This window comes from Rana temporaria, chromosome 7, assembly GCF_905171775.1.
Source record: "Rana temporaria chromosome 7, aRanTem1.1, whole genome shotgun sequence".
Lineage (NCBI taxonomy): Eukaryota > Metazoa > Chordata > Amphibia > Anura > Ranidae > Rana > Rana temporaria.
In genome coordinates, this window is record NC_053495.1 from 126,526,169 (window position 1) to 126,547,884 (window position 21,716).

At 42.5% G+C, this 21,716-nt stretch overlaps 1 protein-coding gene across 3 annotated transcripts in view; it reads right to left on the reverse strand.

Annotated features, from left to right (window-relative positions):
* CDC14A (cell division cycle 14A) overlaps positions 1-21,716 on the reverse strand; it is a 168,718-nt gene that overhangs the window by 16,283 nt on the left and 130,719 nt on the right. For all 3 annotated transcript variants that reach the window (XM_040359941.1, XM_040359940.1, XM_040359939.1), the window contains 3 exons: positions 18,803-18,962; positions 4,744-4,853; positions 2,501-2,548 (listed from right to left, as the gene is read on the reverse strand). In XM_040359941.1, coding sequence (XP_040215875.1) covers positions 2,501-2,548; positions 4,744-4,853; positions 18,803-18,962 — 318 coding nt within the window. The remainder of the gene's footprint in view (positions 1-2,500; positions 2,549-4,743; positions 4,854-18,802; positions 18,963-21,716) is intronic.

A 21,716-nucleotide genomic window follows, 5' to 3' on the forward strand; every position in this document is an offset into this window, starting at 1 on the left:
AGGATGCACCAGTCTTTCTCTTTGTTCTCCTTTCTTTACCTTTTATCTCTCTATATCCTAATTCCTTTTTTTTCCCCCCCATCTTTCCCTCGAAGGCCTTGTACACAACACCGAGGAATTTGTCGTAAATTAAACATTGTTTTCCTCGACGAGTTTCTTGTCAGGCTTGTGAAGAAACTTGACAAGCTTTCTTTGCGTACACACTGTCAAGACCAAATCATCTCCTGACGTACAACACATACAACGGCAGGGAAAGTTTGATTCCACTGGCACAATCTCATGTTACTGCGTGTTAAGTATAAGTTTGGTGAGAGACAATTTGCACTTTTCAGACTGTTACAGTGTGACAAATGTGCTATCTCCATTACAAACGCTACTTTTACTGAAGGTGCGCTCCCGTCTCATACTCTATTTTGAGCATGCGCGGGTTTCTCAGCATACACACAAACGTGTTTCTCGTCGAAAACCAGCCCGACGAGGAACACGACGAGGAAATTGAGACTCCCGTCGAGGAAAAAGAGTTCCTCGACAGTTTCCTCGATGAAAAACATACACACGACCGTTTTCTTCGGCAAAAAAGCTCTTCCACCAAGTTTCTTAATGGATTCTGTCGAGGAAAATGGTCGTGTGTACAAGGCCTAACTGTCTTTCTTGCTCTCTATTTTTTTCCTTTGTCTCCCTTTTTTTTGTTCCTCCCCCTCTTATCATCTCCCTTCCTGGGAGAACAGTGCAGGCTTCAAGAACAGCCCAGGATTTGGTGACCCCTGGCAAATCATCATTTGGCCCCCGAGGGGGTCCCGACCCCCAGGTTGAGAACCACTGCACTAGCTTAAAGGAACATATTCAGAAAATAAAAAACAAACCTTTACAACCCCTTTAATGTAAAAATTATTAATAAAATGTTGAACAAGAACTCCAGGCAAACTAAATTACTTTAGGGTCTCACTAATATGCCCCAACTTTTATCTGCAAGTATCCTCAGATAGATCTAAACCCGATCAGTTGAATATCATATAAGCTTTAGCATATTAATGTAATATCAAAAGCCATCTTGGTGCTTCTGCCATGAAGGTCCTTCTTCAGACATTTCTAGTTATAGAGTGGTAATGCTCTGTCTTTCCCCTCCAATTGTGCTCTTGTGTTGTCACACTGTCACATGAACCCATGGTGAAGAGTACAAGCTGCTTTACAAAACAACATTGCCCAGGTATAAAGTGATAATTGCTCACCATTACATTATTAAAGCCAGGGCCAAAGAAAATATGTATCACTCACACCACAGCGGGAGAAAATAGTCAGAAAGTGACTATAATGCCTCGTACACATGGCCGGACTTTCCCAGAAAAAAAGTCAGACGGGCTTTTTTTCTTGGAAAGTCTGGCCGTGTGTAGCCTCCATTAGACGTTTTTTGTCGAAAGTCCGACGGACCTTAGATAGAAAACCTGTTCTCTTTCTTTCCGTCGGAAACTCACGGGGGACATTTGCACGGTCAAAAGTCTGACCGTGTGTACAAGGCATAAAAGGCTGCAGCCTCTCTTGCCACAAGAGAAACAGCCCAACAGACTCCTATAGAAGGCTACTGCACAGGGACAGCAAGTGCACTGATGACTGGCCATGATGTACACAAGCATCGGAGGCCGTGACAAGATAGCAAGGCAGGTTAGCTTAGCAAAAAGGCAAAGGAATGGATGCTCTTTTTAAAAATTGAATATAACCTTTTAAAAAAACTTGTGCTTTTTCTATTTAAGACAAAGCAACAGGTTTGCTTTAATCCTCTCCCCAATCCCAGGCAGCAAATACTTTTCCTGCTTCCCCACAGCTCCATTCAGCATCAGGACCTTTGCGGGTCCGATTAGAGTTGTCACATGGGAATCTACTGCCTTGCATGAGCCCAGACAGGGCTTTGCTTTCAATCCCAAGGGACAAATAGATCCGTAAATATAGGCATGTCTGGAACTCTGCATCAAAGTGATCCAGTAGATTTTAAAAAATCCAATAGATTATGACTAAGCAAAGAAATATACTGCTGATGAGAAAAGGTATTTAGAAGTTTATATTTACTAAAATAATTGCATTTCCAGTTGCAGTCCTGTGTACTGTGGGAGACCAGATATAGTGAATGTAGGGTCCTGGGTTTAGTAACACTTTAATTTCCTCTTTTTGAATCATACCACATGCTTTTTTGTTGGCTGAAATTGCAAAGCTTGGCCCTGCCTAGTTGTACTGACTCCCTCCTTATTTTATAATCTCCACCTCATACGCATTCATTTTTCTTTGGATAAAACTAATGGACTCCTTGAGATACCACAGGAAATGTGCACAGGGCACAGGACCATTCTGAATTTCTGACATGGTCAAAAGGTATTTTTTTGCACTTAATAGACAGATATAAGAAAATGCTTTCCATGGAGAAATATTAGGACATCATTTTGAAAAAATACAGTGGCTCGTTAGGTGTGGACACCTCTGAGCTGAGATAGATATGTAAAAAGAAAAATACCTGAAAGGTTGAGACATTGATCTTGTATGTGGTTTCATTTCATCTAACCTGTAAAAAAAAAAACAACAGAAACATTAGGGGTCTAAAGCCCATTTCTGGCCCCATAGTCCTGCCCATCAGATCATCATACCCCCGCTCTGACACCAAAAGTGACAGCTACATGACTGGAGGTTTTCACATTATTTATATGTATAAAGCATCAATCCATGCAAAAAAATGATATTTGAGTTTTGGCAAATGCTAGAGTTAAACCACCTGAGGCCCTGTACACACGGCCGAGTTTCTCGGCAGAATTCAGCCAGAAACTCGATCGGAGCTGAATTCTGCCGAGAAACCCGGCGTGTGTACACTTTCGGCCGAGGAAGCCGATGAGTTCCTCGTCGAGCCAAATAGAGAACATGTTCTCTATTTCCTCGTTGTTCAATGAGGAAAGTTGGCTCGCTGAGATCCTCGGCAGCTTCACCCAGAACTCGACGAGCAAAACAATGAGTTTTGTCTATCGAGTTCCTCGGACGTGTGTACGGGGCCTGACAGTTCCATATATCTCTTTAAGATTCTATCTATGCGTGTTCTTGAGTGTGCACGCCTGCTATCATCATTCCCACAATCTGTTTGACTTGATATTTTTTTATATTGTGGTGAAAGCAGCAAATGGTGCTGGAACACCAAGATAGACAGGAATACTCAGAACCTCCAGACAGGAACCGACTTAGGCTGCTTTCACACCGCCCTGTAATGCGCCCTGAAAGAGCTGCTCCTTTCTGCTCCTGGCGGGGGTTAAAATCTCCCCGCTAACAGCCGAAAATCGCGGCAAACACAAAGGTAAAGTCCCGCTAAAAATATTGGCGCTTTACCGCCAGCGCACCAAGCTCCTGTACAGTGTGAAAGTACCCTTAAGAAATATGGTAGGGAAATCTTACTTTTGCAGTAATAATTGCAATATATGGAAAGGGGCTGAACCAATATGGAGTATATAATCAAGTGCTCACATATAATATGAATACACAGGCAGAATATAATACTGTATATACGAATAACACAAGTATAAAACAATTTACATAAGTGATCAGCACATAAATATTATAAACGAATGAAGAGTATACAGTGTATAATAAAGTGCCAAATAATATTCAAAGGTGATTTTAAAGTTAATAAATGCAAAGTAAGTAAAAGTTCAGTGCTAAGAAAGTGTCAAGACAGGGAATCCAGGGAAGTGAGTGAAATCCACCAATATGTGTAATGGCCGCTCACCCTAATAATGAGAATATCAGGCAATGAGTAAACCACTGATCTCCATGCAATCTCCTTGAGTGACCATTCCACATATTGATGGATTTCACTCACTTCCCTGAATTAAAACACTGGACTGCATGTGCAACACAGCATCACTAAACTTTGCATTTTTGCAGCACTTTTACTTATAACTGCCTGTCTTGACACATTTTTTGCACTGAACTTTTACTTACCTTGCATTAATTTTAAAGTCACCTTTGAATATGTATTTGGCACTACACTGTAAACTCTTCACTGGATTGGTTTATAATATTTTTGTGGTGACCACTTATGTAAATTATTTTTATACTTGTGTTATTCGTATATATTATATTATTCTGCCTGTGTATTCATATTATATATGTGAGCACTTTATTATATACTCTATAGTGGTTTAGCGCTTTTCCATATTATGCGATTAATATTACTTTTTATGTATGTGGGGACACTACAGGGAATGGCAGCTTTATATTTTTGAACATTAGTTATTGTTTTATCACACTTAGGCAGCATCACCATCTTTTATATTTATTTTAATTCACATTGTTTTCAAACACAGAGTAGCGCATAAGTTCTTTCACATTTACATTTTAGTTACTTTTGCCGTGTCAATAACCTACTAGAAACCAAGACATGACTTGCATGTGTGTGGGCTACCCAATAAAAATGATAGATTATTCGGATAAAGAATGCAGATGTATCTACTCCTGGATACCTAGCTGTATTCCTCTCCCAAATATTCATAATTCTGGTTTGTCGCACAATGTAAATATCTATAAAAAAGGGTCTGCACAGGCCAAGAATCAAACAACCATGTTAGTGTTGTCTACTGCACTGTAACCAGGTAAAGTTGCACTGAAATACCCAAGCCTGATCATTTTTACTAAACCAAAAGATCATTAGGTGGAGTTGGTGTATTACTGAAAATATGGTCATCTATCTCTTGCCTGAAGATAGCACTGTTTTCTTACCGTAGTGCTCCAGTGGTAGCCGACCGTGGCTGCCTCCTGCTCTTTAAGGCACGTAGTTTGTCACCCTGTGTCAAGCCATTTCTTTCATCCGACTCATCCTCAGAATTAATCTGTAGATGAAAATGCAGTTTGTTTAATGTATGAAGCCTCGTACACACGACCGAGGAACTCGACGTGCGAAACACATAGTTTTCCTCGTCGAGTTCCTTGTCAGGCTGTCGAGGAACTCGACAAGGCAAGTTTCTTCATTCCCGTTGAGGAAAAAGAAGACATGCTCTCCTTTTGGCTCGACGGGATCCTCAACAGTTTCCTCGTCGAAAAATGTACACACGACCGGTTTCCTCGGCAAAAAAAAAATCCCAGCAAGTTTCTTGCTGTTTTTTGCCGAGAAACTTGGTCGTGTGTACGAGGCCTAAGTTCAACTAAGTGTTCTTGTATTACCCTCCAAACAAGTACCAAATCCAGTTACTATGAGATGCACAAGCCTCATAAAGTAAACATAAAACTTACTTTACCTTCCCTGACTGACCCATATCCTCTTTTGTGTCCCACATACTTCCCCTACCAGACTCTGCAGCTCATTGCAGCTTCAGCAACAGAGGCAGTGATGTCAATCCAAAAAGCAATGAACAGGACTAGGTGTGGTCAGGTGCTGATTGACAAGCTCAAGGCTTATGAATCATGAAAGCAGTAAGCATGCTGATCGCCACACTCCTGCATCATGTTTTTCATCCACTGTAGTCCACAAAGGCACAATGAATTCCGGACTAGTGTAGCATCTTTGCCACACCATGACAGGAAGCTACATTAGGTAGACGTTATTGCAGAGTGACTGCTTAGCATCATAATGGAGATAAAGGCAAGGTAGCTTCTCAGATTTAGCAGATGTCTACACAATCACAAATTATTATTTACTATAGCGGTACAGAAAATATCACGTCCAGTTTAGCATGCATGCATATTAGGCAACACACTATTATATGCTTGCTATTGTAGTATATTAAAGCAAAACACTTTGCAAAATCTAGGCGTCTGCCAACACCTTTGTATTGATTCCTAGCGTACATGAGCCAAATCAAAAATCTTTACCAACATGGCAATATTTAGTTCTAGTAAATGGCACAGGTTAGGCAAGCATTGAAATACAGGTGCAAAGTTAGAATCACTATTCCAAAACAAGTTCAGGATGGCAAAGAATATGCACACACTGCAGAATTGTGCAAAAACAGATAACAGCTGCACAAACATATACTGTACTTTCCACAGCAAAGTCTCCTTATTCAGTATAACATGTGACTGTATAGAATAGTCTCTGTAAGACTCTAAAACAAAAGTGGAAGTTCCGCTTTAAGCCTTCCTCCTGAGCCCCTGTTTGTGAAACTGGGCTTTTGGGGAGGAGGGGGGAGCGGGTACCCGATTTTGACAGATACCCGCTCCTACTTCCATTCCGGATGCCTAAGGCCCCATACTCACGAGCAAACATGTCTGCTGAAACTGGCCCGCAGGCCAGTTTCAGCAGACATGTTTGGTCGTGTGTGGGCGCGAGCGGGCCGAATTCCAGCAAACATTTGCCCGCCGGGCCTTTTCCCAGCAGACAAATATTCCTGGACTTGTTTTAAAACAGTCCGCTGGAATTCAGCCCGCTCGGACATGTACGGTCGTCAGTACAGACCTACCGTACATGTCCAGGCGCCCGCCGTCCCTCGCATGCGTCGAATGACTTCAACGCATGCGTGGAAGCATTTTAAAGGCGGGCCGCCCACGTCGCCGCGTCATTGTCGCGGCGACACCGCGTCATCGACGCGGCGACACCGCGGACACGCCCCGCGTATTGTTTACGCGCGGACTTCTGTACGATGGTGTGTACAACCATCGTACAGAAGCCCTCTGGCAGACATGTATGGTGGAAACGGTCCGACGGACCGCTTTCACCATACATGTTTGTCCGTGTGTACCCGGCCTCAGGTGATCGGAAGCAGAAATTCCCCCCCCCTCCCTCCCTCCTGAAGTCTTCTGGGACACGACAGGTCCTTGAAGACTTTGGGACCAGTCACAGAGCGCAGTGCCGCTCACGCATGTGCAGTAGGCACCCAGCAGTGAAGGCACAAGATGTCACAGCTGGCTGCCCATAGTAAACATGCCGGCACCACTGAGTGAGGACACATTGTGAAAATGGTTGGGGTAAGTGCACAGCTGGATCGTGGGACAGATGAGTGTTTATTAAAAGTCAGCAGCTACAGTTTTTGTAGCTGCTGACTTTTAACAAACACAAACATGACTGGAACTCCGCTTTAAGCTGAAAATCACTATTTCAGTAAAACAGTTCAGAACACGAACTCATGATTATTCTCATGCACAGTATCCCTCTCAGTTAAGTCCAGGGTAGCTGGTAATACAGGAGAACCTCTGGATGCATCCAAGGACAAAGGACAGCCCGCTGCAACTGGAGAACTCTGGTGCAATTGAGGAGGGGGTCCCAGAGTACCTGGGTCTTCCAGAGAAGTTGCATGGCCTGTCTGCCCCCACATCAGTTCTGATCAGTGGAGGACCGCTCTCCTGGCTGCAGATAACCTACCCAGCTACCTCTGCCTCATCAGGCAGCTGAGGGAGGGAAGCAGAGATCCCAGGAAGTTGTATAAAATGAAGTTAAAGGGGCATGTGCCTGCATCTAAGCATGGTGAGTAAATGGGCACGCCACTACAAAAAAAGAGATGGGAGTAGCTTTAATAAGTAAAGGAATGTGCTGAAATTATAATTAAAAGAGAGAAGCGAAAGGGTCAAAGACATGTAAATGTAGAAAGAACCCTCATAAGATTGGTCAGTGCCTTTATGAGAATGTCAGTCATTAATAAGGATAATGGCCCCATTATGTTACATAGGAAGGAGAAGGCGTGTCAGGATGCAATACGGGTGATTAGTAAGAGACACGCAGAGCTTTTACACAGAGTGCTCTGTGCCCCCGCAGTACACTTATACAAATGTGTAGCCTGTCAGCAGTCACAAAACACTGTAATAACGCAGTCACGTAGCAGCTTCCATAAATCTGTAAAACTATTCCACTATTCCGAGATATTTAATAATTGTAAATCAACATAACACCAAATGTATTGAACATCTAAAGGCCCCTTTTTCTTAAATAGGGGGGGGGGGGGGGGGAGATCAATTCAGTCATTTGCCTTCCATGAGCAGTGTAGGCGGTTGACATAGACAGCAAATTTAGAGGATGAGAAAGCTAACAAGTGAATGTATGTCCAGAAGATGACAGGCAGTATGCAGTAGGGCTATCCCCTCCGCTCTGGCTACAGGGACTGCAAAGAGTGACAACACTGCAGTCGATTCATTAGCAATGAAAGAGCTTCGTCACCCTGCTGAAAGAAAAATTGTACCAATGGGTCTGCTGGCAGAATCAAAAGACATTCTTATGTGTTGCAGGAGAATAGCGTTTTAGCTATGGGGGACCTACAAAAAACATTATTCCAACCTATGCCCAGAGCTCTATTTTAAATCTTATTTAGTGTACGAAACAGTAATGTGTCACATTCAAAACTATTTCATCTTTTCACAGTTCTGACTTCAGGGTCTTTGCAGAACAGGAGTACAGATGATCCAACAGGGCCATGCTCCCTTCCTCTTAAGAGAAAAGTTATTTAAAGTGAAAGTAAACCCTCCTATTTCAGCCAAGGAAGCTGCCATCTTGGCCTCTGTTTAAAGTGAAAGTAAACCCTCCTATTGTTTTCAGCCAAGGAAGCTGCCATCTTGGCCTCTGTTTAATCTTCAACTGCCATGATGCTGCACATGTTATCAGTTATGACACCAGCCAATGGATGGTTTGACATTTACATTCCTTGCACGTGTCGGGAATGTAACTGTTATTTGAAACAGTTAAACCAATGGGTTTACTTCCACTTTAACCACTTTAATACAGGGCTTTTTTTTACCACTTCCATACCAGGCCTATTCTGGCACTTATCTCCTACATGTACAAATCATCATTCTTTTGCTAGAAAATTACTCAGTACACCCAAACATTATATATATCTTTTTTTTTAGCAGACACCCTAGGGAATAAAATGACGGTCATTGCAACTTTTTATCTTGCACTGTATTTGCGCAATAATTTTTCAACTGCCTTTTTTTTTGAAAAAAAAGTGGTTTCATGAATTAAAAAATAACAAAACAGTAAAGTTAGCCCAATTTTTTTGTAAAATATGAAAGACGATGTTATGCCAAGTAAATAGATACCTAACATGTCACGCTTTAAAATTGCGCACACTCATGGAATGGCGCCAAACTTCGGTACTTAAAAATCTCCATAGGCGACGATTTGAAATTTTTTACAGGTTACCAGTTTAGAGTTACAGATGAGGTCTAGTGCTAGAATTGTTGCTCTTGCTCTAACGCATGCAGCGATACCTCACATATGTTGTTTGAACGGCGTTTACATATGTGAGCGGGACTTACGTGTGCGCTCGCTTCTGAGCGCGAGCTACCGGGGACAGGTATTTTTTTTATTTTTACACTTTAAAAAAAAAAAATTTGATCACTTTAATTTCTATTACAAGGAATGTAAACATCCCTTGTAATAGGAATGGTGTGTGACAGGTCCTCTTTATAGAGAGATGCGGGGTCAATAAGACCCCACATCTCTCCTCCAGGCTGGAAAGCATGAGATTGTGAAAAAAAAATCATCAATCTCATGCTTACTAGCTGCAATCGCGGCTTTGTTTACTTCTGGGAACCTGGGCGTGATGTCCCCTCCCTCCCGCCATAAGAACGATCAATCGGCGGAACTGCCGCTATGATCGTTCTTATCGTGCGCAGAATCGCCGGCAGAAGAGAAGGATATCTGAATGATGCCACTAGCTGCAGGCATCATTCAGATATCCTCCCACAAAGCCCAGGACGTAATATCACGTCCACCCAGGATGGTAGATCTCATCTGTGGACGTCATATTACTATGGCTGGGGATTGAAGTGGTTAAAGTGATTGTAAAGCTTCACTTTTTTTTTTTAAATAACAAACATATCATACTTACCTCCACTGTGCAGTTCGTTTTGCACAGAGTGGCCCGATCCTCGACTTCTGGGGTCCCTCGGCAGCTCTCACGGCTCCTCCCTGCATCGTATAACCCCCTAGGAGAAGCACTCTCCCGGGGGGTTTATCTTGAGGGCGTGTTCCCGAGTCCATCATTCGACGTCCATAAATGCCGAATGTAGGACTTGGCCCTGCCCCCTGGCGCCCGCGTCATTGGATTTGATTGACAGCAGCGGGAGCCAATGGCTGCACTGCTATTAATCTATCCAATCAAGAGTCCAGAACCCCCAGGAGAGTCTCTGCTGTGGGAAATTCCAGGGTTCAGGTAAGTAAAATGGGGGGAAGGGGTGCTGCTGGGCCAGTCACTGCCAGGTGTTTTTTTACCTTAATGCATAGGATGCATTAAGGTGAAAAAACATGACGGTATACAACCCCTTTAAGTGATTACATTCAGAGCTTTTTTTCTCAGAAAAGAGGTGCAGGAACTCAACCACGACCCGTTCAGATTTAAAACAGTAGAAGGGTCTTAAAGGGGCATTAAATACCAGGATTGCATTACATACAGAGTGCAGAGTTCAGGGGGGTTACACACAGAGTGCAGAGCTGTCACTTGTAAACACAGAAACCAGACTTCTGTGTTTACCAGTGATTGTGGTGAGCAGGCACCAAAGGGTCTGAGCCAAAGGTGGTGGAACTGAGTTCCCCCAAGTTCCCCCTGAAAAAAAGCCCTGATTACATTGCTTGTAACATGATTTGTGAATGAGGGGAGAATCTTGTGACTGATCTGACTCTTCCACCATTGACAGATTACATTAAAAGCAATGTAATCAATAAAATATCTTTTCTCAGTGGAGGAGAGATGAGGGGGCATGTCCCCATGTGACCATCTGTATTGCTGCTAAACCTAAAGAACTAAAGCTGTTAACCATTGCAGCGCCTTAAGTTCAGAGACAGGAAGAGGAAAGGCATCCCTGCAGTAAAGATTTCTCCAGGATCCAGCTGCATACACAACATGGGACATTACATGTAAATGATGTGACTAAAGCTGCAGGGATTTTTATTTTTTTAACTTCAACTTCAACCAGGTAAAATGGTGTAGGGGATAAGTCCCCAGTCTACAAACAAAAAAAAACTGTGTGGGATTACTAGGAGAAATTTAGAGGGGAAAAGGGAGTTAAAAGCATGCACTTAGAATGAGCAATAATTGGATCAGTGGCTGTCCCCATATCTATAGTAAGTGTTGACATATCAGGAATCATAAAGGTTTGAGCGTTGGGAAACATCATTCTTCAAATGACTGCCTGTATTATAAGAGCCTAGACATTCCCAAGTATTTGTAGCCACACACTCTGTAGTTGTGATAAAGTAAAATTTTAATCTTGCAAGAAGGGATGATGGGAAATTAACCCCTTCGCGCCTAAAGGTAAAACAAATCTGCTTAAGCCCAATTTTGCAACTTTGACATGTGTTAGTAAAACTGTACATATCATCACTGTATGTGTATGTTAGTTGTTGTTTGTACCCGAAGTACAGCCCAGAAACAATAGTGCACATTTTGCTTTTTTTTTTACCCTACCTAAAACACTGACACCAACTGATATTAATAAAAAGAAAAAAAAATCCTGTCTAAAAAATACTGACTCTAACCTTTGACCCCAACTTTAACCTACATACTAACCCTGGGGCTGACCTAAATAAAACATTTTTTATTTATTTATAACTATTATTTTTTTTTTCTACACATACTTTTTTATTTTCCCTATCTCTGCAAGAACAGAGAAAGATACAATGCATCTATCTTATCCATTCATAGAGACAGAAAACATGGGGGCGGGCTTCACAGTGAATGATCACAGCAATGAGGTGATCCGGAATCGGACGTTCTGGGTCCTGATGGTTAGAATGGGGCTCGGGGCTCTCCGTGCGACCCAGGTCTCTGTGCTGGGAGCACGCCATGTGGCACGGTAGATATGCCGAGTGAGAGCAATAATACTAGTGCCAAAACTCAAGTTTAACTCTTAGGCCTTGTACACACGGTCGGTCCAAACCGATGAAAACGGCCTTAAGTCCAGTTTCATCGGTCAAATCCGACCGTGTGTACGGCCCATCGGTCCGTTGTCCTTCGGTCCAAAATTTTAAAACATGCTTTAAAATCGAACCGATGGACCGCTGCCCGATCGGTCCAAACCGATGGTTAGTACAGAAAGCATCGGTTCAAAACCCGCGCATGCTCAGAATCAAGTCGACGCATGCTTGGAAGCATTGAACTTAGTTTTATTCAGCACGTCGTGTGTTTGACGTCACCGCGTTCTGACCCGATCGGTTTTTGGAACGATGGTGTGTACTCATATCAGACCATCAGGCCACTTCAGCGGTGAACCGATGGAAATGGCCCGTCGGACCATTCTCAACGGTTTGGAACGACCGTGTGTACGCGGCCTAAGGCCTCATGCACACTGGATGTTATAAAAAATGGCAGTAGCGTTAGCGGGAGAAAGCTTATATTTTAGAAAAACTATACTCTCACAAAGCTTATGGCTAATAAACGCAGAATAGCCGCGTTTAACATTTAAGCTTTTATACAGCTAAAAAACTCCTCCTAAAACCCACTAGTTCTGGGGGGTTTTCCAGCCAGAAAATGCCCCTGCCAAAAAACACTAATAACAGCTCATGTGTGCACAGACACAAAGGGATAACATGCTGGGAAGTTTATTGGCTGCTGAAAAAAAATGCCTGAAGCCAAAAACAGCAGCTGTAAAAATGCCCAGTATGCATGAGGCCTAAACTGATAGACTGTAAAGGCTTTTAAAGTGCCACCTATGGATAATTTTAGGTACCACAGTTTGTCACCATTTCACAGGCATGCGCCATTTTAAATCTTGACATGTTGATATCTATTTACTCAATACCGCATAATCTTTTATATTTTATGTAGCACCCTGATAGTAGGCAGGGTTGCTAAAAAATCTGGTTTGCTATGTGGTAACTAGCCTGGCTGATTGATAGGGGATTCACTGGCTTTTTCCCTAACTCTAGATTTGATGCACCTCTCTCTTCTGTCACTGTGGCAGTAGAGTGATAAGGGCATAGGGAATCCAGACTAGGAGTGAAAAGGTTGACTCAGATAATTGACAGGGGTCTCTCTTTGGTCCCTTGCCATGCTGGGAGCGCCTATTTATTCGGGAGGAGTCAGATAATCTGGGTTCTGTGCCACTTGGACGGCTGTCTGGGTGGACATGTGTTATGGGGCTCCGGGTTGCTAGGTCAGAAGCCAGAGGCCTATCCTGGGAGCACCTGGCTGCTGGGCTGTCTTAGGCCTATCGAGGTTGGAGAGAAGCAGCATGGGGTTGGGGCTTTCAGCCGGAAGACCAACCAAGATGCAGACCAGGAAAAAATTCCTCAATGTCCTTTATTGGTAAAAATGGAAAACACCACAATCCACAGCAAACGGAAATAAGTGCTTATTATTATTATATTCTTCTTCTTTGTTTTCTGCTATAAGCATCGCCAGCACCCGTGGTCTCTAAGAGGAGATATATCAGCCAAGCATTTCTATTTGGAGCGGTCACTTCTCCTCTTCCAAGATGCAGACGGGGAACAACATTGTTGCCAACAGTGAGTGAGAGGAAGTTGCCACTTGGGACAACCGCTCCTGTTACCAGAGGATCAAGGAAAAAAATAAAGTCGCCATTAAGGGATAACCACTCTGGTTATCAGAGGCCAGTTATGGAAGTCTGAAGAAGTAGCAGAGCAGTCTTATTCACTAGCCGGGGATGGTGAACAAGTGGGAAAGCTTCGCCAGAGTGCCAAGCTAGGGACCCAGCAAGTTAGCAGGGTTGACGCTTGTGGAGAATATAGAGGGTTAGCTGGGATCTCGAAGTCTAGTGAGAGACTGGGGGCTCAGTGAGTAAAGATCTACAGTAGGATACAGTGAGATGTGAGAAAAGATCTATAACGGGTTACTGTGAGTTACGTGTATGGATCTCTATTGACTGTTCAAAGTTTAGTTGCCATAGGAGACAGCAGTTCTACAAATACAGTTGCTGCATCCAGCTTAAAGGCCCTCTACCCGTATAGCTGCCTGCCTATTATTTTGTTTTGGTGTCTGCCAATTGCTATTGCATCTGCCCAAGGATGACTGGGCCCTAAACCCTCTATCCCTCAGTTCTTGTTAAGAAACAATAAGTCTCTTCTTTTGTTCACATTCAAAAAGTGACTGGCACCCATGATTTCAACTTTCATTACACCTACCATGCCTAGTAACCCATACTGTGAAGAAGGATGTCAGCTCTCCCCAACTCTGGAGGTCAACTATGTAGGTCGGGGATGCCGCTACATTTACAAAAAAAGTGGGTATTATATTTTGTTGGTATGCACTAAAACAGGGCTCGACAAATCCCGGGCGCCAGGTCGCCATGGCGACTAGAAATAGGGTCCTGGCGACTTGGCTTGGAAGGGGGGCTTTTTTGTGAGCTGGTGCCATCTGGTGGTGAGCCGTTGGTATTACAAGTTATTACCACCAGATGTGTAAGCTGGCGCCATCTGGTGGTGGCCATTGGTATTACAAGTTAAACAGCAATTCTAATGTAATTTTTCACTATTTTCACTGCCATCTTCTTCCCTCTAATTAGAACCCCCAAACATTATATATATTTTTTATCCTAACACCCTGGAGAATAAAATGGCAATCATTGCAATACTTTCTGTCATGCCGTATTTGCGCAGCGGTCTTACAAGCGCACTTTTTTGGGAAAAAATTACACTTTTTTTAATTAAAAAATAAGACAACAGTAAAGTTATCCCCATTTTTTTTTTATATTATGAAAGATAATGTTACGCCGAGTAAATTCATACCCAACATGTCACGCTTCAAAATTGCGTCCGCTCGTGGAATGCCGACAAATCTTCATAGGCGACGTTTAAAAAAATCTACAGGTTGCATGTTTTGAGTTACAGAGGAGGTCTAGGGCTAGAATTATTGCTCTCGCTCTACCAATCGCGGTGATACCTCACATGTGTGGTTTGAACACCGTTTACATATGCGGGCGCTACTCACGTATGTGTTCGCTTCTGCGCGCAAGCTCGTCGGGACGGGGGGAGCGTTTTCTGGCTCCTAACTTTTTTAGCTGGCTCCTAGATTCCAAGCAAATTTGTCAACCCCTGCACTAAAATTAATTTAAGTGTATTTTTTCCTGAAAATTTGCCTTTGATAAACGGCTGTGCAAATATCGGGTGACAAAAAATGCAACAGAAACCATTTTATTTTCCAGAAAATATATAATGTTTGGGGATTTGAAGTAACTTTCTAGCAGAAAAATACAGATTTTAACATGTATGTGAGAAATATCAAAATTGCCCTAGACGGCAAGTAGTTGCAATGGGGCTGCCCCAAAACTGCAAGGATTAAATGCTTATTTAGGGTTAGGGGATGGGAAAAGTGTCCTCACGTCCAATGCATGGCTATCGGCTCTGCATTTGGACTTGATAAGAGGACCTGCACCAGGGGTTAGAAGACACTATGGGGACCTGTCTTGCAGCACAAAGGGAGTTTGCTGGACAGGAGGTAAGTTAATGTGCTAAATATTGTTATCTTGGACCTAAATGAGTATTTACCATTACAGTGCAGGAGCAGCCCTAATTCAAGCGAGCATTTTTAATCTCCCTGGAGCTCTGCTTTTATTCATATTATTTGTCATAATGAGCATTATTTTTAGCAAAGAGAGCCAATGCCTGCTAAAAATACCAGTCACTTAGCTGAAACAATGATAACTATGGTAAATGACACAATGGTATTGCTTAGTGAATCAAAAGCCTGTAATGGCTGTATCATAATATGAACAACTGGTGACACAACGAGCTTGGGATGACCCATAAAATATCATACCAAAATCGTAAATCCCAACCCATTTTATTTGCTTGTCAAAATGTTAGCAACATAAAAATGTATACGACACATCCTAAACCGGTTAGATATAATATAAACTGATGGGGCTTCTTTTTAATAAAAGCCATATCTACAAGTTGCCATGTGTGTTTTATTTTGTATGCAAACAAAATGATCAGGTAGCTTTATCATGAAACTAAGTATCTTTGCTGCTGTTTAGTCCCTAGTGGCATACGTAAATATAAGCTTGTTTATCTAGAAAATAAATCACCAAAGTACCGTATATACTCGAGTATAAGCTGACCCGAATATAAGCCAAGGCACCTAATTTTAACACAAAAAAATGGGAAAACGTATTGACTCGAGTATAAGCCTAGGGTGTCCATCTGCATGCCTCACTGTGCCTCACTTTGTCTCCCTGTGTCCATGTGCATGCCTCACTGTGTCCATGCCTCACTGTGCCCATGCCTCACTGTGCCCATGACTAGACTGATGTTTAACATGGGAGTCTATGGAACGGGTGCCCGGCATTGAAAAATCGGTGCTCACCAGCCGTAGGTCCCCCAGACAACAAACTTTGCACAGTTGTAGAAGAGAAATGGGGCTACATGTCCAGGGGACCTACGACCGTCCGGTACCGGGTCCCAAAATCACCGGAGAAATGACCGTTTAACATGGGAGTCTATGGAGGGGGTGCCTGACTTTGAAAAATCGGTGCTCCCCTTCCGTAGGTCCCCTGGACAACAAACTTTGCACACTTGTAGAGGAAGAGTGGGGCTATATGTGTGTCAAGCTTGGTACCGGGTCCCCAAAGTCCGGGAGATCAGGCGCAAAAAATTAACTCGAGTATAAGCCAAGGGGGGCATTTTCAGCACAAAAAATAGTGCTGAAAAACTCGGCTTATACTCGAGTATATACGGTAAGTATTAAAATTCGAAATTTTGCACTATATATGTTCTTAGTTTTCTAATATTATATATTTTAAAATGTACACCATCCGCTACAGAAGAAGGGGTCAAACTGCAGAGTTCAAAATTAGATGTAGATCAGGCCAGTTCAAGGCCACTAAAACCTCTATGCACCCTTTGGATTAATTTAAATGCTTTAAGTGGGTAATTTTTTAAAAAGAGGTCCCCTTTTAAGAAATCTGCCCCATGCTGAGGGACAACTGGGTCTTTCATACTAAAATTGCCGCTGGATATAGCATATATAACATGTAGGGGGGGGGGGGGGGTTATATGCAAATCTCTCTTGAGTAGTAGACACAATTCAAAAAAATTGGGGTAAATTTCAAGGCGCAGCTTACTAAGGGACTCAGCAATTAACATCAGATGTAACCTAACAATACCAAGTACCCACTGATCAGCTAGAACATTATGACCAACCCAATGATGTGTAGGCCCCACTTTTGACGCCAAAACAGCCTTGATCCATCAAAACATGGACTCCCCCATCTTGCCTTCTTCTCACAGTGCATTCAAATGCCAAATACCCATTGTAGGCACTTTTAGCCGTGGACATGGGTCAGCTTACCCACCCCACAGGTCTGCGGTTATGCAGCCCCATATGCAACAAACTACAATACACTGTGTGTTCTGACAGCTTTCTATCTGAACAAGCATGAACTTTTTAAGCAATCTAAACTACAGCTCTTCTAATGGATCAGACTACACGGGCAAGCTTTTGCTGCCCACTTGCATCAATGAGCTTTGGCTGCCCATAACCCTACCATCAGTTCACAGGTTTTCCATCCTTGGACCACTTTTGGTAGGTCCTGCAGACCAAGAACATCATACCAGAGCTGCAGTTTTGGAGTTGCTTTGACCCAGTTGTAAGTCATTAAAATTTGGCCTTTGTCAAAGTCACTCAAATCTTTACACTTTTTCAATACATCAACTTCAGAGACAGCAATAGCATGTTCACATGCTGCCTAATATATCCCACCCACTTTCAGGTGCCATCATCCCGAGATAATCAATGTTATTCACTTTAAACATCAGTGGTCATATTGATATGGTGTATACAACCCAATTATTCCTTGAATATCTACAAGATTTGGATATGCCTGCCAATACCAAATTGCTCTCATGTCTACCATTTTTTTGTACTAAAAAAGTTATAGGAATCCAGTGGAAATCCTCTTGTCCTCCTTCTTTAAATTTCTGGCAAAGGCTTTTCAATCAAGAACTACCGATGTATAAAATGACCTATGACACCTGTGTCTATCGAAAAATTCTGATACATTTTAGACTCCTTGGCTAGCGTACCTACACTCTTTTAATAATAGGGAATAATAAGCATAAAGAAGTTATTTGACCTCTAACAGACATATGTACATTGAAGAGAAATCTGAAAGATATACTACACAGAGATGTATTCAAGGTTTGGAGAGCTTTAGTGTGTTGATTTATGTATACGTTCACCTTTAAAGTGGTTGTAACCCTTACAGACCACTTTAACCTACAGGTAAGTCTAGATTAAGGCTTACCTGTAGGTCCAAGAAATATCTCCTTAACCTACACTGTGAGCCTAGGTTCACACTGCTGCGAATTCAAAATCGCGGTAAAATGCGCGATTTTACCGCGATTTCGCAGCCGCGATTTGCCGCGATTTCGGCCGCAATTTAATGTAAATCGCGGCCCGAAATCGTAAAAAGAAGTAAAGAAACGACTTTTTGAAATCGCAGATGCGGCGTCGCACTGATTAGGACAGTGCCATTGCCGACAATTGCCGCCGATTTGAGATGCGATTTGACATGTCAAATCGCATCTCAAATCGTTCCAAATCGTACCCAGTGTGAACCAGGGCTTAAGGAGATATTTTCCAAAAAAGCACACCGTAGACAACGGCACAGGTGCAATGAGTGTGCCGTTAGTGAAGGCGATCATGCCGTCACTAGCGGCTCCCGGAGCAGCGATACCCAGAACTCACTCTGGGAGATATGGCGGTGGTGGAGGAGGTGATTGAGGACCGTTTTGTGGGCTTTGATCTCAGGTAAGTAATTCATAATGAGCTAGTATGCTATGCATACTAGTTCATTATGTCTTTCTCTTGCAGGGTTTTTTTCCCCCAGATTTTTTTAAGAGGGTTTACTTCCTCTTTAAATCTCAGAAAACCAGACAACAAGTAGTGACACTTACCTCTCCTGACCTGTCCAAACTTTGATGTCGACTTAACCTCGCTCCCACAGACAAATCATCAAATGCAGACAAGATCCGGTTCACTGTCCCGTCTTCCAGCTGGCTTTGTTTCTGTTTACTTCTATGAAGATCTCCCTGCAGCCACAGCCAGGCCTGTTTTCTAGAAATGATAGCAAAAAAAAGGGGGGATGTTCATTTAGATAGATTATTAATATATATTTTTGTACAAAGTGAAACACAATCAAGGAAAGGGAAGGCCAGAACTGCTGTCCAAAGCAAACTTCTGTTGCAACTCTGTGTTCATTTCTTCCTGTGTATACAGCAGGAATGATCACACTGGATGACTGCAGCAAACTGGTGGCTTGAAGCAATGCCTGTGTAATCTTGAGGTCTATGGACCTCAGGTCACATCAAAGTCAGGCCAAAGTAGTGCAGGGACTACTTTGAAGTCGCTGCGACTTGAAGTCGCACAGATGTAAACGGTACTCATTGGAAATCATGGGGTAAAATCTGTCATGCGACTTTGCAGTTCTAAATTGCAGGACAAGTCGCACAAGTGTGAACGGAGCCTTAAGGTTAGAAATAATTGGAATACAATGTGAAAATTAGTATATAGTTTTACATTCTGACCATATATACGCTTTGCGTCTTTAAGAAAATGAAGACCTTTCTGTAAATTTTCCCAGGATGGAATATAAACAGGTAATTTTATTCTATCGTGCATCCTTCACTTGACAAGGAGAGGGAGGCTTTATGATTTATTTATTTTTAATTAAATGATGAGATTAAACCACTAAACTTTGTGTGCATACCTTACTCAGTCATAACTAGAAAGTGAAGCATTCTTTGAAAGATCAAAACAAGTTATTTACACTGCATGATAAAAAGCTGACACTCATGTAATTAAATCATTTTAATCTAGTTTACAATATTCTTTTCGTCTAGTTCACATTTGCATTACTAAAACACTTTGATGTTATAAAAATAATCAGAAAGAGGCAACTTTATCTGTGCATGGCTGCATGAAACTGTTAATTTACTCTGTATTACATTACCAAACAAAACCTGAACATTGGTTTCATTTGAATAGCTCATCTTAACGCCTTTGCACCTAAGGCTAGGTTCACATTGCTGCGAATTCTATTGCGAATTTGAGCCGTTGCGATTTCTCAAATTACCAAGTCATTTAAATTACATAGTTTAACATATTAGTGCCGTTCACATCAATGCGTTGCAAATATAAGCTACGGGAAAAAAGGGTCCTGTGCAAGTTTGATCCGTGTGCGATGCAAATTCAACTCTATAGACTGGCGTTCCCTGAAATCACGGCAATATCGCAGAAAATTTGATTTTACTGCGATTTTGAAATTTGCAGCAGTGTGAACCTAGCCTTAAGCCTCGTACACACGGGCAAGAATCTCGTCAGGAAAAAAAACGTTGTTTTTCCTGAGGAGATTCTTGGCAAGAATCTCTTGTCGCCCGAGTGTACACACACGCCTTTCAAAAGAACCGCGGTTCTTTTGAAAGGCAAGAACGCAGTGGCGTCATCGTGTACCAAGAGCTAGCGCTCATCACATTTGATGCCGTCCCCGCCATCTTGCTTCACCCTACCTATGCCGTGGAAGCTACCGCACATGCGTCAAAGTCATTTCGAGCATGCGCGGGGTTTCCACAGCAACAGGTAAGTACAGACGCTCAGGTTTCTCGTCAGGCCGACAAGAATCTCGACAAGAAAATAGAGAGCAGGATTCTGGGCAGATTTCCAGACGAGAAACCTGAAAGCTCTGCCAGCAGTTTTCTTGCTGGTTCTTGCTGAGAAAACCGAGCGTGTGTACGAGGCTTAAGGGTAAAAGAAATCTTAATGTCTAAGCCCAATTTTTAAACTTTAAAATGTGTTAGTAAAATCGACTAAAAACTACTTTGTGCATCCAAGTGCTATACCTCGGGTTTTTTTAGGACAAATTGGGCTTTCATTTGATGGTAACTGATAATGGATGGCCCAAAATACAGAAAAACTTTTTTTTTTAAATTGAACTGTATATTTATTGCTACTACCATAACCTACTACCAAAGATTCCTGTCCGAATTGACAGTTCACACTGCGATATGCAAACCGATCTGGAGGTGTAATTAACTTTATTTTGAAACCCACAGCGGTTGGCATAGGGCAGTGTGAACCGCCGGCGGGTGACATGCGATGCGGCAACCCGTACTGAATTTGCACGTGTTCTCACATCGCAGCAGTGTGAACTGGCCCCAAGTGCAATCTAGTGGAAGGAAATTATGGAGCAGGCACATGGGAAGGCTGGTGGTTATATTAAACAAAACTCAGTTGTTCATTGAATTCTACTGACTTTTTATAAAACAAAACCTATTCCCATCACCGTCTATCCAAAACAATAAAAAAAAGTTTTGAATAGACGTTTTCAATGCTATCATGTGAACATGCCTTTGCTTTGTACTGACAAGAATCACTTCAGTCTGCCTGCTGACAATGAGCAGGTCTGTGACAGACTACAGAAAGCAATTCAGTGTAAATAAAAGTATGCACACATTCCATCCTCATATAGCTCTGCGACCTTCACAAGGACATATGGCATTATTTGCCTGAAAATTAAAGCGGAACTTCACTCTCTCAAACAACATTGACTATATTTAATCCTTATGCTGCTAGCATTAGTAAATGGATAAGAAAGTATATCATATTTGCTTGTTTTAACCACCTCCCACCTGGCCACTGCTCATATACGGCCAGGTGGGTGCTTCCTCCTTCTGAGTGGATGTTCAGGAACGTCCCTCAGGAGGGGGATCGCACGGTGAAATTTCGATGCACTTGGGTCACCCGGACACGGCGCATCTCTGATCTCTCTGCGATTGACCCTCCTGATCACATGACGGCTGTGTCCAATCACAG